The 14,103-nt window shown below is 39.9% G+C and overlaps 3 protein-coding genes across 5 annotated transcripts in view; 2 read left to right on the top strand and 1 right to left on the bottom strand.

The window, feature by feature from the left end:
• Position 1: 1 nt before the first annotated feature.
• Positions 2–3,587, bottom strand: phf23b (PHD finger protein 23b). 2 transcript variants are annotated; one of them, XM_078275813.1, is made up of 5 exons: positions 3,011–3,587; positions 1,343–1,374; positions 1,132–1,241; positions 412–1,027; positions 2–231 (listed from the first exon to the last, which is right to left on the bottom strand). In XM_078275813.1, the coding sequence occupies exons 2-5, from the start codon at positions 1,359–1,361 to the stop codon at positions 38–40; spliced, it is 939 nt and encodes a 312-aa protein (XP_078131939.1). In that variant the 5' UTR covers positions 1,362–1,374; positions 3,011–3,587; the 3' UTR covers positions 2–37. The 2 variants fall into 2 exon arrangements, with proteins under 2 accessions (XP_078131939.1, XP_078131938.1); XM_078275812.1 differs by having other exon boundaries at positions 1,132–1,224; positions 3,011–3,586.
• Positions 3,588–3,716: 129 nt separating this feature from the next.
• Positions 3,717–6,214, top strand: elp5 (elongator acetyltransferase complex subunit 5). The gene is made up of 8 exons (XM_078275814.1): positions 3,717–4,062; positions 4,191–4,251; positions 4,385–4,465; positions 4,723–4,934; positions 5,180–5,355; positions 5,439–5,534; positions 5,647–5,747; positions 5,842–6,214. The coding sequence occupies exons 1-8, from the start codon at positions 4,008–4,010 to the stop codon at positions 5,948–5,950; spliced, it is 891 nt and encodes a 296-aa protein (XP_078131940.1). The 5' UTR covers positions 3,717–4,007; the 3' UTR covers positions 5,951–6,214.
• A 1,061-nt stretch (positions 6,215–7,275) lies between these two features.
• LOC144534333 (CTD nuclear envelope phosphatase 1A) overlaps positions 7,276–14,103 on the top strand; it is a 14,952-nt gene continuing 8,124 nt past the window's right edge. Inside the window, exons 1-2 of one of the 2 annotated variants that reach the window (XR_013503532.1) lie at positions 7,276–8,028; positions 12,015–12,081. Coding sequence is in view for 1 of the 2 variants with exons in the window: in XM_078276207.1 (XP_078132333.1) it covers positions 7,924–8,028; positions 12,015–12,081 (172 nt within the window). In the remaining variant the exon portion in view is untranslated. The remainder of the gene's footprint in view (positions 8,029–12,014; positions 12,082–14,103) is intronic. The other variant, XM_078276207.1, reaches the window with a different exon arrangement.

Raw genomic sequence — 14,103 nt, 5'->3', positions numbered from 1 at the left:
GGGTGGGTGCTCCTTGTCCCTCCCATCCTCTTCATGCCTAGGGGTCTTTTTTGTGTCCAGACCGCCGCAAGTCCCTGCACTTGTGGCAGTAAAAGATGTCTGGAACATTGGACTTCTTGATCTTTGCACACGACAAGTGCACCCATATGCCGCACTGGTTGCACTCGATCATTGGCCGTCCTGCGAATGGCTTCCCACAGTAACAGGTGATCAAGTCCCATGAATCATCCCCTGTGTTGATATAAAAAGAACAGATGTAGAATACTATAGCTGGTAAAAAGTAGTCAATATTAAGAATTGGACAAAAAACAAGTAAAGTTTGGAATTAAACATTGGTTCATTGGATGCAGCCAAAGATGATCATCTTAATACATTCAAGTTATTTTAAATGGCAAAAGCATACTGTCATACCTGACTCCACCATAATGTCTTCATCAGCGATCCAGGTCTCACCCTCACTGGAGCTCATCTCTGCTTCCCTGATGGACTCGTCTGGCTGCATCTTCCCCAGGCCCTGCATGCTTGGGGTGGAGCCCCCGTGCTCCGTCAGCTCATCTCTGGCAGGTCGTACCTCTGTATGTGTATGCCGTGCCTCAGAGTCTGTCTCACTTTGAGCAGCTGAACTTTTGAGCTTCTTAGGCTTTGGCTGTTTTGAGTTTTTGCTGCGTTTAATGCGGGCTCTTTTCTCGCCTTCACTACTGCCACTATCTGCCGCCGTCATGGCAGAGCCCAATGACAGCTTTTTCAGTTTTTTGTCTTTCTTGCGCTCGGCCTTAGTGCTGGCCTGGCCCTCATACAGGGAGTCTTTAAGGCGCATCTTGTCCAGCAGAGTGCTATCAGAGTGCATGCGGCGAATGTTTTTGCCCTTATTTGCTCGAGCTTTACGAACAAACGTATGGATGGTATGAATGTCGGAACTTCCATCAGCCCATGTATTGCCGGTGGAGCTGCTGCCTCCACCTCCTCCATCTGCCGACAACCCTGAACTGTGTGCAGAGCTGGATGATGTTGGAGACCATGAATTTTCCTAAAAGACAACAAGAAAAAGCATTTTGATATTTCCTCTCAACCTGAGCAAGCAGGCAATAACAGTAATTTCTAATATCCACAGTGACATTCATAGCAGCTCACCTCTTTTGGACTGGGGATGTAACCAGCATACGCCAGGACGAAGCTGCAGAACTTGTTGAAGTCCTCAACAGTCCTCTTTTTCCTCTCCGGGGGCTGCAGAAAGCACATGCCTTTGTTAAAGAAAATGAAGCTAATATAAAAATGGTCCATCAATAAAAAGCTACTCAATGAACTACTCAGGGTATTCAAAGTAACATTGCAAAGTACTCACCAAAGGTTCCGTTTTGCATGTCAAAAGTGAATCTAGTAGAGAAGAAAAACAAACAATTCTGTAAGTCAAAAGTGAACCAGTCTTGACGGGCTTATTTTCACAGTAGCATATAGTATACCAAGCACTCGGTTGCATAGGGGTATGATGAGACACATGTGCACTAACGCTAGCATTAGCTTGCTAACACGGCTCAATAACTTAATCAGGGTTATTAGTAATGATCATGTTTAGCTTATTTAAGCGCCGTGTTTGTTTAGGTACGTTAAATTGACCGAGAGTTTACGGATAACCGTTTAAGCAGAAAATAAGCAGGCCAGTCAGTCATCGGGTGATAACGCTAGTTGACTGGGTCTGCCAACAACCGCAACCGGTGTCACTTGATGACCATCTGAACTTTATATTAAGTGTGGATATTTCGGCATCAGCCATGGATAGTCGTTCATCGATTTAATATCAACGCTAAAGCAAGACAACGAGAATGCTGTTTGCCGATCTTTAAACTTGTCATTTCGTATTGTCTAGATGCTAACGTTACCTGCTAACGTTAGCTGACATTTAGAGGAGAAGCTAACAACACGCTCTGTCGTTTACAGCGATAACTCCAAACACGGTTTCGACTTGTCAGAATCAGAACGTGATTATAAATTAGATGAATTGCCAAAGTAAGTTTTCCCCTGCATGGAATTTGCCTTTGGGTGTTTAGTGCATACAATAAACATATGAAACGGGAATAAACAATAACGTTAAAGCAATGTACTGCAACAATCAAGAACATAAATATAGAATAGAAATATTGAAATAAACATAAGTAAAAGACACTATAACAAATGTGTACAATAAAACTGTTTTAGAAAGGAAAATAGGGCTCTACGAGTTTGTGCAGGGTGAGCAACAATATTAATCGGGGGATGTACGAAAGTTCACTGTAACGTTATATATAATATGCGCAATGGTTAGTGATAGTGTGAGCTCCTTAACGCCCGATATAACGTTATATATAACGTTAACGAGCTGCATTTAAACTCTACATTGCTGACGGATAATTTCGAGTTAACTTGTGCTAACAATCAGCTAATGTTACTAGGTCTGCTAGCTAGCTAATCACGCTGGCTTTCTTGAAATGGAAGTGGGAGGCGTATTAGCCATGTTAGCTTGGTGTTGGCAAGGGTTTTATTTGTTTGAACTAATGCAAAAAAAAAAGTGTTTTTCGTGGTTGACAAGTAATCTAATTTAACTTAAATCTGACAAGGTAGAGAGTGTTTTCTGTGAGGTGGTTGGGTAACGTTAGCTATCCAGCTATAAACTAGCTAACGTTAGATGGATCGGCGCGTTAACCAGCAAGCTAACGTTAACTTAACTGTGCAATGCATAACGTTAGCTAACCTAACGTTGACATTAGGTTAGCTACCGTTACAGTAATCGTAACATAACAAAATAGATTTCCACTTTAACACAACTTTCATGGCATGTTGACAAAACACAAGTTGGTCAAGAGCAAGTGGTGTTATTAATACAGCATACGCAACCACACGTAACATTAACGGTAACGTAGACATAATTTAGCTATCTTAATGTACGCAAAATACGACAGATTTCAACAGTAAACAGATTAACATCACACAGTAACAGTGTGTTTAATGGTTCGCCGCTGACACTGTTAAAACATACCTTGGTGCTCAGACATTATGTCAAGCATTGTCGCCTCACCGACAAGGCCCCGATCCAAGAATCAGAAGCAGCAGGCGAGCTAGCCGGAGAGTAGCGGCCGTCGCGCTGTGCCTTCCCCCGGCGTGGCTGCACCTTAACGCCGGGGAACTTTAGCAGCAGCAAGCCAAGGGCGCGGAAGATCGAGTAGACTCTTCCTCAAAACACTCCACTGTTGGTCGAAGTTGTAATATCCCCTCCCAGGGGATCTGTTACAACAGTTAACGTACCACAATTAACTGTCGCTATACTAACGTTATTAGCCTGACAAAATACTAATTCCTCTGTCGCTTAACGTGCTGCACTTAAAGCTTCTTTTTCTTCGTTACTGCATTTATTACCCTCGGTATTAAAATATGGCAAAACTCCTTAGATGAACGCTATTGCTATTTAATGTAGCTCCGTAATGTAAACTTCTACGATGAAGTTTTGTCGTTTCTTCGTAGTAGAGCACACAAACGACTGGAGTTTTGACTTTATTCCGCACGATCTTCTCCGTGCGCGGCAGAAACCTCTTGGGGCTGCCAGCGCAGTGTTTCCCGTGGGGAATTCTGGGTAACGTAGGTTATTGGACAGTCATTCAATCCGACACAGGCACGGGTTGTAAAATGCTGAACTACATTTCCCATAAATTATCGATATTAAAGTAAGGGGAACTCTGGGATATGACGTTTTTGAATCTGTACACTCAAACATGCTATCTAGCTAGCAAAACATGTTGGAATTAGTTTGGACAGCGAAAGCTTTATTTCAGTGAAATATGAGTTTCTGCGACTTCAGGCGCTCGTCATTCTGAATTTTGACAGATCTTGTTTTTCTTCTATTAAATTACTGACTTCTCCGATTCTTTATCATGATATTCACGTTTAAATAGATGGTAAATCAATGGCATGCTAACTAGCTGAAGCTATCTGGACCTTCTACAATTTTCTTATATAATTAACTAACTTAACCTAGTACAATGTTGCCTGAATTATTGCAAGGCATTGATGCTGGAGGGTTTCTCATAATACAAGGTAACGTTAAATGCTTTGAATGTTGTAGAATGTAAGTCTAAATTACGATAAATAAATAAATAACGTAACAATGGGAACCGAAGCAATAGCATACAGTAAAGTCATGTAATGTTTCCTTGCATTGTTAGATTCTGCTAGTTATTCTGGTCGACACCTCCTGAAAAGCTTCATCAATTCTGCATTGGACAGGTATTTAAATACATGCGTATGGTGACAGTTTGGTTACGTACTGTATGTACCATATATTTGTAATGTTTCCATGTTTGCTAAAACAAAACAATGTTTTTATAAATACCTACCTTGACCTTTGTTATGAATTTAGGGAGGAAGCTGTCCATGTGCTTGGCTTTGAGGTCAGTGAGGAAGAGCTAAAAGATGGACTGAAAGGATCACCTATTCAGAGGTAAATAAGATTAGTGCTGAAATAATTAGTCCATCAGAAAATTAATAGCCACTTGCTTTGGAACCACCTACCAACCTTTGATATTAGTCATTCAAGTCATGTGAACATGTGTTGCTTTTCTTCATATATATATATATTGACTGGAAACGCAACCAATAGATTACTCGATAATGAAAATAATTGTTTGCTGCAGCCCTTTTTAGGCAGTTTATGTAACCTATAACCAAACTTTCAATAATTTGTTTTTGGCACTTCAGGCTATACTTTCACAATGCTTATACAGACCCACTTGGCTGGACTGATCACCCAGCTTTCACCGTTCACCAGTTCTGTTTGGAGGAACTCACACGTCTGGTCAAGCAAACATCACACCCCAAACCAGCTACATTAGTGATCGACTCTCTCTCATGGATTTTGAGACACCTCAGCCCTCCTGATGTCTGCAAGACGCTTCAGCAACTTAGAAAAGGTTATAAATCATCTTAATGTGTGTCAGCGTGATGTCAGGAAGTTTTTGTAGTAATATTTAATGAAGGAAGGTATGACATCAAGGCTGTAAGAGTCATTGCAAAGCTTTTATCTTTTAAGAGAAATCAATGAAATAATCAATAAATAATTAAAATAAGTGCACCATCATATTGTGTGTACTTTCTTGGCTTAAAGTGATACTTTAAGACCATGCAGACTAAGGGTCTTTTTCTGTGTTTTCATTAGGGGGAGCTGTCAGAGCTATTATTGGTCTGCTCCATGCAGATATGCATCAGAGTGGTACTGTGGGAAGTGTATGCCACTTGGCTACTTCAGTCATCACTGTAGTACCTGTGGTGAAGGGAGACAAAGCTGTGGCAAAGATAACAAAGCGCTCAAAATCGGGGAAAGTTATGCAAGACGTAAGCAGTGTTTCCTTTGGGATGACTATTTTGTATACCTTCACTGTTAAATCGTTTTGATAATTTCGTTTTTTTGTCCTTAGGAAGAGATTTTCAGCATCAAAGATGATTTTACAGTGATAGTACAGGGCAAGCCCAGCCAACTTGGACACAAACAGGCTGACCCTAAGGAACAGGAGGTGCGATATAACGCATGTTTAATACCTGAATCCAACCATATGCAGATTGATAGAATAAATTTAGGGCTCAGATATAGCAGGACTGAATAGTGTTCTTTTTGTGTTTCTATAGACGGACCCAACAGCCAACTTGACCTTCAACCTTCGACTATCTGATACAGAGCGTGAGGCCAAAGAGAAACTTGCACTTCCCTTTGTGTTCAGCAAAGAGAAGTGAGAAACACTTTTTTTTCAGTGATTACGTCCCGTATGTTTTGTTAATTTTTTGTAAACAACCTAAAAATGCTGTCCCCTTTTTGTCTTACAGGAAAACAGCTCTTCTCCACTCAGGCCCAGGTTCAGGACGAATTTTGTATGAGCCTGATGCCAATGATGACTATGACCAGGAGGACCCTGATGATGATCTTGATGTGTAGGGTTCGGCAACAGAGGATCCATGTTTCATGCCCTTGCTAGTCAAGACACTGAGTCGGTTTCAGTAGTGGAGATTTAAAGACTTGCTGCAATCTCATGCAGTTTTATAGATATAAAATAATGTACAATATTTCTGTAAGAAATCTGTATTATGTTTTATAAAATGGTTCTATCCAAGAGTGTTTTCGAATATTGATCGCCTTACATTTTTCAAAATGTTTTTTTTTGTTGTTGAATAAAACTGTGCTTTTTAACAGTTAATACCACACCTTGCTTTTTCCTAAAATGTAATGTTGTAAATGTACTAAACAATCTCATATCAAAGCTAATGCATCATCCAACTGACTTTACACAATGATTTTCTGCAGTGGTTCCCAACTTGGGGGTCGGGACAAAATAGATATGAGCAGGGACACAGTATTATTAAAATGATTAAGAAAAAAGTGCATTCCGTTACACAAAATACTTACTTCTCTAAGTTTTGCTCTTGTAAAATGCTGGGTGTTTTATTTTCCTTTTCCAGAGCCTCTAAAAATCCTACAGTACAAATTATACAATCAGAGGGAAAAATACTGCTCACAATCGTCCACGTCATGGCAATAAAATATGATGAGGGTCACAAGTAAATATTGTCTCATCATCAAACATAATTACTCTAAAGAAAATTCAGACCATACCATGGTTGGAAGTAATTTTTATGAGATTAATTTATATGATTATAGTTTACTGTAATCTGTAATTTTACTGTAAATGATGTTGACAAATTTTGATTCCTTCAACAGAGATCTAAAGTAATGCTCCAGGTCTGTTTGCACCAAATGATCATTAGTTTCCAGTCAAACGAATTATAAGATATATAATATAATTTCATCACTAAATCATTAGTGCTATTTGCATGGCAGTGTCGGAGGGGGTTGTTTATTAGTTTCCTAATAGTCTGAAGTAATTCATTAGGTGTAGAGTAACTTTTACCAACTGGCCATAGGCATGCCCACGTGTCTACTGACAGCAGCCAAATAGAATATTGTGCCTATAAAAAGTAGCCACGTCCAGTTAATTTGTTGTATTGTTTTACAATTACAACTACTGGAATACTTTGAGTTTTATTGACACCAACAAGCCACTGTCAAAATGAAAGCAAAACTATGTATACACACAAATGTCTTACCAGAAATCATTTTTGTGTTAAACTGCACCACAATTACTCAAATAGTTGCTGAAAAAATTACAGAAAGACCCCAAAAGTGGTTAATTTTAACAGGCTTTCATTCTACTTGCTCTTGCTCGTTCACGTCTGTTTATTTTCTTTCCACGTGGACGTGCTGCGCGCAACCACAGGATTCCTCGCGGAAGTGACGGCAAGGCGGCGATGGCGGCTCGCAGTTTCATTCCGGATTTCCACTGGACTACAAACTGATTTTAACCGGACCGGTTAGACTTTGTGGAACTTTTGTTAAGCTGTCTCTCTTCGGACGCTGCACAGAGTGAAGTTGTGTTGAACCGGTGCTTGACAACAAGCGGCCCCACAGCTTTTTGGGGGTATTTTTGTCCAAGGTTCAAGGTGGTCACCCTGTCGAGCTAGCGGTAGCTTGGTGGCTACAAGCTAACGTTAGATAGTATACAGCTAGCTCATGAGCTAGCTTGTCGACGAGCTGCGCGCTAAGGTCCATACAGCAGCAGTCGTCTTGCAGCAGCTTTTCTTTTGACGACGTCCACGTTTGTTTCACAGTTACAATGCGAATGTATTCTATTTAATGCTAATTGTGCCACAAGTGTGCAGAGCGAGGTACTCACACGTTTGCTTGGCCTCTTGTTCATTTGAATTGCTAGTTTGGCGGCTTTAGCTAAAGACGGATTTTGACTATTACTAGCAAGCAAGTTCCTTAATTAATTATCCCAACAATTTCGGACAAAAGCGTGCTATCAACTGATAATTGAAGTTGAGTTACTGTGGGGTCTTTGCGTGCTCGTCAACATGCTGAAGACCCGGCAATGTTTACTTGGCATCCGCACTTTTCTCGGAGTAACATCGAGAATATGGGGCTTCATTATGTACATCCTCAGGAAGCACCTACGAACGGTGAGAATGGGTTTGAAAGATATTTGGCAGGTGATCCTGTTGTGTTTCTGTGATAGTTGAGCAAAATGATTACGTTGCCATGGTTCACGTGTCTCAACATTATTTTTCAGCTCACATTCACATTTGGTGGAGCTCAGTTGGCTCTCAGAGAACTAGACTACCTGTTTCTTACCTGCGCTTCTTGCCTGTGCTTATCCTGTCTCATTATGTGCATCCATCATGGTGATTTTGCCCAATATTTTGTGAATGTGTGAACAAATCCCACGGAGTAGCATCAACCTCCCACTCAATAGTATCAGTGTCAAATGTATTGCTATATTATTCAGCATAAAGATGGCTAGGAGTATCGAGATGTCATTCAAAAGAGGATATTTGAAGAGTTTGCCTCACAAGATGGTTAAGTGCACAAAAATGCACAACTGCAAGATAACTTTGATTATTGACACTAGGGCTGGGCGATATGGAGAAAATCAGATATCGCGATATTCTTGTCCTAATACCTCGATGGCGATATTGTGGCGTTATTGTAGGGTTGACAATTGGTGCTTTAACAAAATATCTTCACAATGAGATTTTAGATAAATAATCTTAAGTAATGTAGATATAATGACTAAGTGGGTAAAGGTAAAAATAATAGAAGAGCTAAAACAGTCTGGTAACAGAAAATGACATCACTTTACTGTAATGCAGCCTTTAAAACTAGGAAAAGATAACACTTAAGCCATTTACGATATTACGATATCCAAAATCTAAGACAATATCTAGTCTCATATCACGATATCAATATAAAATTGATATATTGCCCAGCTCTAATCTAATCTATAGATATTTTTCTTAGATGCAGTGATTAACCGTTTAGGCTAGGGCTGCGTGATATGGAGAAAATCAAATATCACAGTATTTTTCTAAATACCTTGATATTGATATTGCGACGATATGGTAGAGTTGACTATTGGTGCTTTTTACAAAATATTTACACAATGACATTTTTGATAAATAATCAGTAATGTGGATATAATGACATTACTATAACCAGTCCCTCCAGAAAAACGCGACTATGCGATCGCAGAATTCAATGCAAATCAGCCAAACTCCGCATATTCATTCATATTCAAATACGCCGCACTTTCGCTGCATAAATTGCCGATTTCTGCGCAAAATATGTGGGGCTTGCATGATTTCATAATCCCCGCATTTTCGTTGCAAACAAGTCACATATATCTTAGCAGAAAGTTGAAAAATGTTGCGTTTACTTCACACAAGAGCAGCCATGTTGGGGGAATTACTTTTTTTCTCTTTTTCATCAAACTGCAGTTTTTGCAAGTTCCCGCATATTCCATCGCATTTTTTAAGAAAACGTGCCACATAATCAAGGATTTTTGCCCGCAACAATCACAAAAAAACTTGCGTTTTTCTGGAAGGACTGTATAATGCAGCCTTTAAAACCAGGAAAAGACAACACTTATGTCATATTACAATATTAAGATATTCAAAATCTAAGACGGTACCTAGTCTCGTATCACAAAATCAATATAATATCGATATATTGCCCAGCCCTGGTTTAGGCTATTACGTGTCCGAATAGTGAAAAGTTTCTGTCACCGACAGTCCAAAACCAAAGCAAAGGATATTCAATAAGTTGTTGTTATTGTGATGCAATAGTGGGTAAATGAATGGCTCATTTTGAATACAGTGCAACGTGGGAACCTCCCACATCCAAACGCCTAATTTGAGGAACATCCAGTAGAAGCTTGCAGGTCACCTTCAGTTGCTCACAAATGCCTCCACAATAAACATGGCATTTAAGGTGACAGAAACCTGTCTGTAACCTAGACACACACAGAGATGTTGAGTTGTTAATAGACATGCATATGTGGTGTAATTTGAGCAGACTTCGACTTTAGCTCCGTATCAAGCCAACAAAGCTTAGAGTGGCACTACTCTAATGTGTTGTATTCATCTTGCTGTATGAGGTTTTTCTGCAGATTTTTGTGTGGCAGTAACACTTGTGGGTTGTCAACAGGCCCTGAGAGTGAGTAGTCCAGTTCATGTTATGGCTGAAGTGAGAGGGATTATGTTAGCACAGAGAGTGTACTGTTCTCTCTCCCTCCCTCTGTTTCTCTCATTCTCACTCTCAGTTTAGCGCTGTTGTTTACAATATGTGAGGCACTGGAACAATGTCATGATCCATAGATCGCTAATGTGGCAAGGAACGAAATGTAGGTGATCCTAAAGCTAGCAGGTGATTTGATGAACATTTTTTGAGGTGAGGATGTTAAGACCTAACCCACTCAATACCTTTTAAAATGAGGGATTGATGTTGAATGCCCCATTTAGTTATAACTATGATGACCTTCTTTATAAATCTAATAATCCCCTTGTTAACTCCTTCTGTTGTCTGTTAGTAAGGTAGTTCTTCGAAGAGACCACAATCCATTAGGTGGCCTGATCCAAACATTTGGATCAATTAAAGATCTATTGGATTATGAATATTATGACCGGGTAATAAGCTCATGCACGGCACTCTGTGTTAACAGATGACAAGATGGTTGTTTAGTAATCTTGCATAATGGTTTTGCTTATTACATCCTGCACGAGACAGTAACAGTGTGTAGCCAGGTGTGGAGTTAGTGCTGAAACAACAATTGGCTAAACAACACAAAACTCCTAATTTAAATAGTTCGTAGAATTGAAATGATTAGTTGATCAGTTAATCAACAGAATTAATCTGCAACAATTCAAGATTTTAAGCAAAAATGCAACACATTCTCTGGTTTCAGCTTCTCAACTGAAAATCTGCTATTTTGCATTGTCTTCCATTATAGTAAACCTAATATCTTTGAGTTTTGGACTATTAGTTGGACAACATAAGCAGTTAGAATATGTCAACTTGGGCTCTGGAGCCAAATCATTAATCTAGAAAAAATAAAAACGATAATGAAAGCATTATTTCTCTCATTAGCCATTTCCTAAGTACAATTGCCAGTATCCTGGTTACTGCCACACAAATTCAAGGGCTAGCTGCTTTTCTCCCCCACATTACATTGAAGAGTTTTTAGTGGCTGTTGGTCTGCTTAAGGGAGCAAGATCATTTGAAATATTAGTTGTAGCCCTAGTGTGGAGGCAAAGGGGTCCAGATAGAGGCTCCTGGAGATGCAGGGAGCTGAGTCGAGGGTGAGGTCCCCCCGTGGTGCTCAGCAGCTGCTGGCACCAATAGGCTTCCCCCGAGCTTCCTCTGCCAGGCAGCAGTGGGAGGGGACACAGAGGGAGGCCCTGCCCAAGGCTTAGGTACCCAGGCTCAGTCAAAGTCACCCTGCAAGTCTTCCTTTCTATGTGTGCCCCATGCTCTGCTGACACCCACTGACAGCTGGAGGGATAAAAATAGCCCTGTGAAGAAAAGTGCAGAGCCCCTGGGCAAGAGTGGCACTGGAAAGGGTGCTGCCTGTGGTGATCCTGACCAGAGCAGAGCAAGGAAGTTAGAGAGGAGTCGTCGTGGGGTGGACGTAACTGTGTTCATTTCAGTATGGAGTCCTCCTCTGTCCTCTTGCTTAATCTCATGTACAGCAAAAGAAGAGGGCCGATTTCCCAATAATGTATTGTCTAAGGGCTCAAATATACTGTAATATACTGTTTTGGGATTTCAAGAGGTAGAGGTTTTTTAGACCTTCATGGAGATATTAGCCATACTTCTGGTCTGACTCATCCTTAGCTCAATTGTGATGCTTTCTTCAAATTGGATAATGAATTGCAGCAATTATGATGTAAAACCACTTTTCTTTCTGCCCCAGAGGATTCCCAAAACACTAATACTGGTGTTCTGTGTAAACCATTTTCATCTGTAATTAAAGTACAAATAACACACACATTCGAAATCTATCCATAGTGCAGTTAACTCATTATGGCTCAGTATATTGTATATGGTTTGTTGTTTTAACTGTCCTGATCTGTTAAGGATTGAATGACTGATTTGCCTTGTTCTTTTGCAGATAATCCAGTATCAGACGGTGCGATACGACACTTTGCCTCTTTCGCCTATCTCCAGAAACAGACTCAGTGAGTACATGATATGACTGCTCAGCTAAATTTCAGGGGCCCTTTTGTAAGACGTGTAAACATATTTGGGAAAGTATAGCAAATACTGCTTTTACCTAGACACATTTGTTAGAGATAGAGGGGGAGACACTATTTGCAATGTGGAAATGTAAGTATAATTTAAAAGATGTGATGGTACAGAAAAGAAAAACAACATAAAACACTCAGGCTTGACCCTGTTCTCAGGTCCTTTGTCACCTCAGAGTAAATTAACATTATCTGTATTACTGGACATACAAACTTGACAGGACTCCTATAATATGTCTTCTCCGTATGAGAAAACGTATGACTGTAGGTCATAGCCATATTTATTAAGGTGAATCAGGTGGATAGATGCAAACCACAGTTGACTTGTATTTTCTCTCAATTGTTTCAATAAATCTGTTGTGCTATATTGGCAAGGCAGCTTTATTTGTATAGCACATTTCAGCAACAGGGCAATTCAAAGTGCTTTACATAAAAACGTACAGGAATAAAAGTTACAGTGCAGTATAAGAAATTAAACCTCAAAGAGCAGTTATAAACAGTTACAAATATAAAAGCAGATAAAATACGAGATTTTATTGTGCTAGTATGGGACAATGTATAAGCCGTTGCTCTATACACGTAATCCACCCAGAATCCTTGCCATTTCTAGAACGGCCCGGCCCTACCGGTCTTACTTTTTAATTTCTCTTTATATGTTTATATAGATTTTCATACAGTTTCAACAATGCAACTTCAGTATAAGAAATGAACAATTATTTAAAGAAAGGCGACATCAAAAAGAAAGGTCTTCAGCCTTGATTTAAAAGAACAGAGTTGTGGTGGACCTGCAGTTTTCTGGGAGTTTGTTCCAGATATGTGGAGCATAAAAACTAAACACTGCTTCTCCCTGTTTAGTTCTGACTCTGGGGACAACAAGCAGACCTGTCCCAGACGACCTGAGAGGTCTGGGTGGGTCATAGTGTAGTAGCAGATCAGAAATGTATTTTGGCCCTTAACCGTTTAGTGATTTATAAACCAGCAAAAGTATTTTGAAATCGATTCTTTGAGGCACTGGACGCCAGTGTAAAGACTTCAGAACTGGAGTGATGTGATCCACTTTCTTGGTCTTAGTGAGGACTTGAGCAGCAGTGTTCTGAATCAGCTGCAGCTGTCTGATTGATTTTTTTTTTAGGGAGACCTGTAAAGACACCGTTACAGTAGTCAAGTCTACTGAAGATAAAAGCATGGACAAGTTTCTCCAAATCCTGCTGACTTTGTTATTGTCTTAATGTGGCTGTTGAAATTCAGGTCTGAGTCCATAATTACACCAAGATTTCTGGCTTTGTTGTTTTTAACATTGTCGTTTGAAGCCGAGCGCCTCGGTTCATTTAATTTAAGAAAGTTCTTGCACATCCAGGTGTTAATTTGTTCAATGCACTTAGTCAGTTTTTGTATTGGACTATAGTCCCCTGGCGTTAAGGTTATGTAAATTTGTGTGTCGTCCGCATAACTATGGTAACTTATTTTGTTGTTTTCCATAATCTGAGCCAGTGGAAGCATGTAGATGTTAAACAGGAGAGGCCCCAGAACGGAGCCTTGGGGAACTCTGCACGTCATATTTGTATGCTCAGATGTATAATTATCTATAGACACAAAGTAGTCCCTATTCTTTAAATAAGACTCAAACCACTTTAGTACTGTGCCAGAAAGGCCAACCAAGTTTTCCAATCGGTCTAGTAATATGTCATGGTCGACCGTAATACGTCAAGTAATACTAAGACTGTAGTTTTGCCATTATCTGTGTTTAAGTGGATGTCATTAAGGACTTTAACGAGAGCCGTCTCTGTGCTGTGGTGTGGTCGAAAACCCGACTGGAAGGCATCAAAACGGTTGTTTAGTGACAAGAAAAGGTTGAGTTGTTGGAAAAACGCTTTTTCAATGATTTTACTTAAAAATGGCAGGTTTGATATCGGCCTATAGTTGCTCATTAGTGACGTGTCTAGATTATTCTTTTTT

The sequence above is a fragment of the Sander vitreus genome, chromosome 19 (assembly GCF_031162955.1).
Source record: "Sander vitreus isolate 19-12246 chromosome 19, sanVit1, whole genome shotgun sequence".
NCBI classification, from domain to species: Eukaryota; Metazoa; Chordata; class Actinopteri; order Perciformes; family Percidae; genus Sander; species Sander vitreus.
Note: the sequence above shows the minus strand (reverse complement) of the source record. Positions and strands in the feature narration are given on the sequence as shown.

Coding starts and splice junctions, on each gene's coding strand:
- phf23b (XM_078275812.1), bottom strand. CDS start 3,038: ATGCTTGACATAATGTCTGAGCACCAAG. Junction 1,225..1,342: donor CATGCAAAACGGAACCTTTG/GTGAGTACTTTG, acceptor TGCTTTCTGCAG/CCCCCGGAGAGGAAAAAGAG. Junction 232..411: donor AGACATTATGGTGGAGTCAG/GTATGACAGTAT, acceptor ATATCAACACAG/GGGATGATTCATGGGACTTG.
- elp5 (XM_078275814.1), top strand. CDS start 4,008: ATGTTGCCTGAATTATTGCAAGGCATTGATGCTGGAGGGTTTCTCATA. Junction 4,063..4,190: donor AGGGTTTCTCATAATACAAG/GTAACGTTAAAT, acceptor TTGCATTGTTAG/ATTCTGCTAGTTATTCTGGT. Junction 4,252..4,384: donor ATCAATTCTGCATTGGACAG/GTATTTAAATAC, acceptor TTATGAATTTAG/GGAGGAAGCTGTCCATGTGC.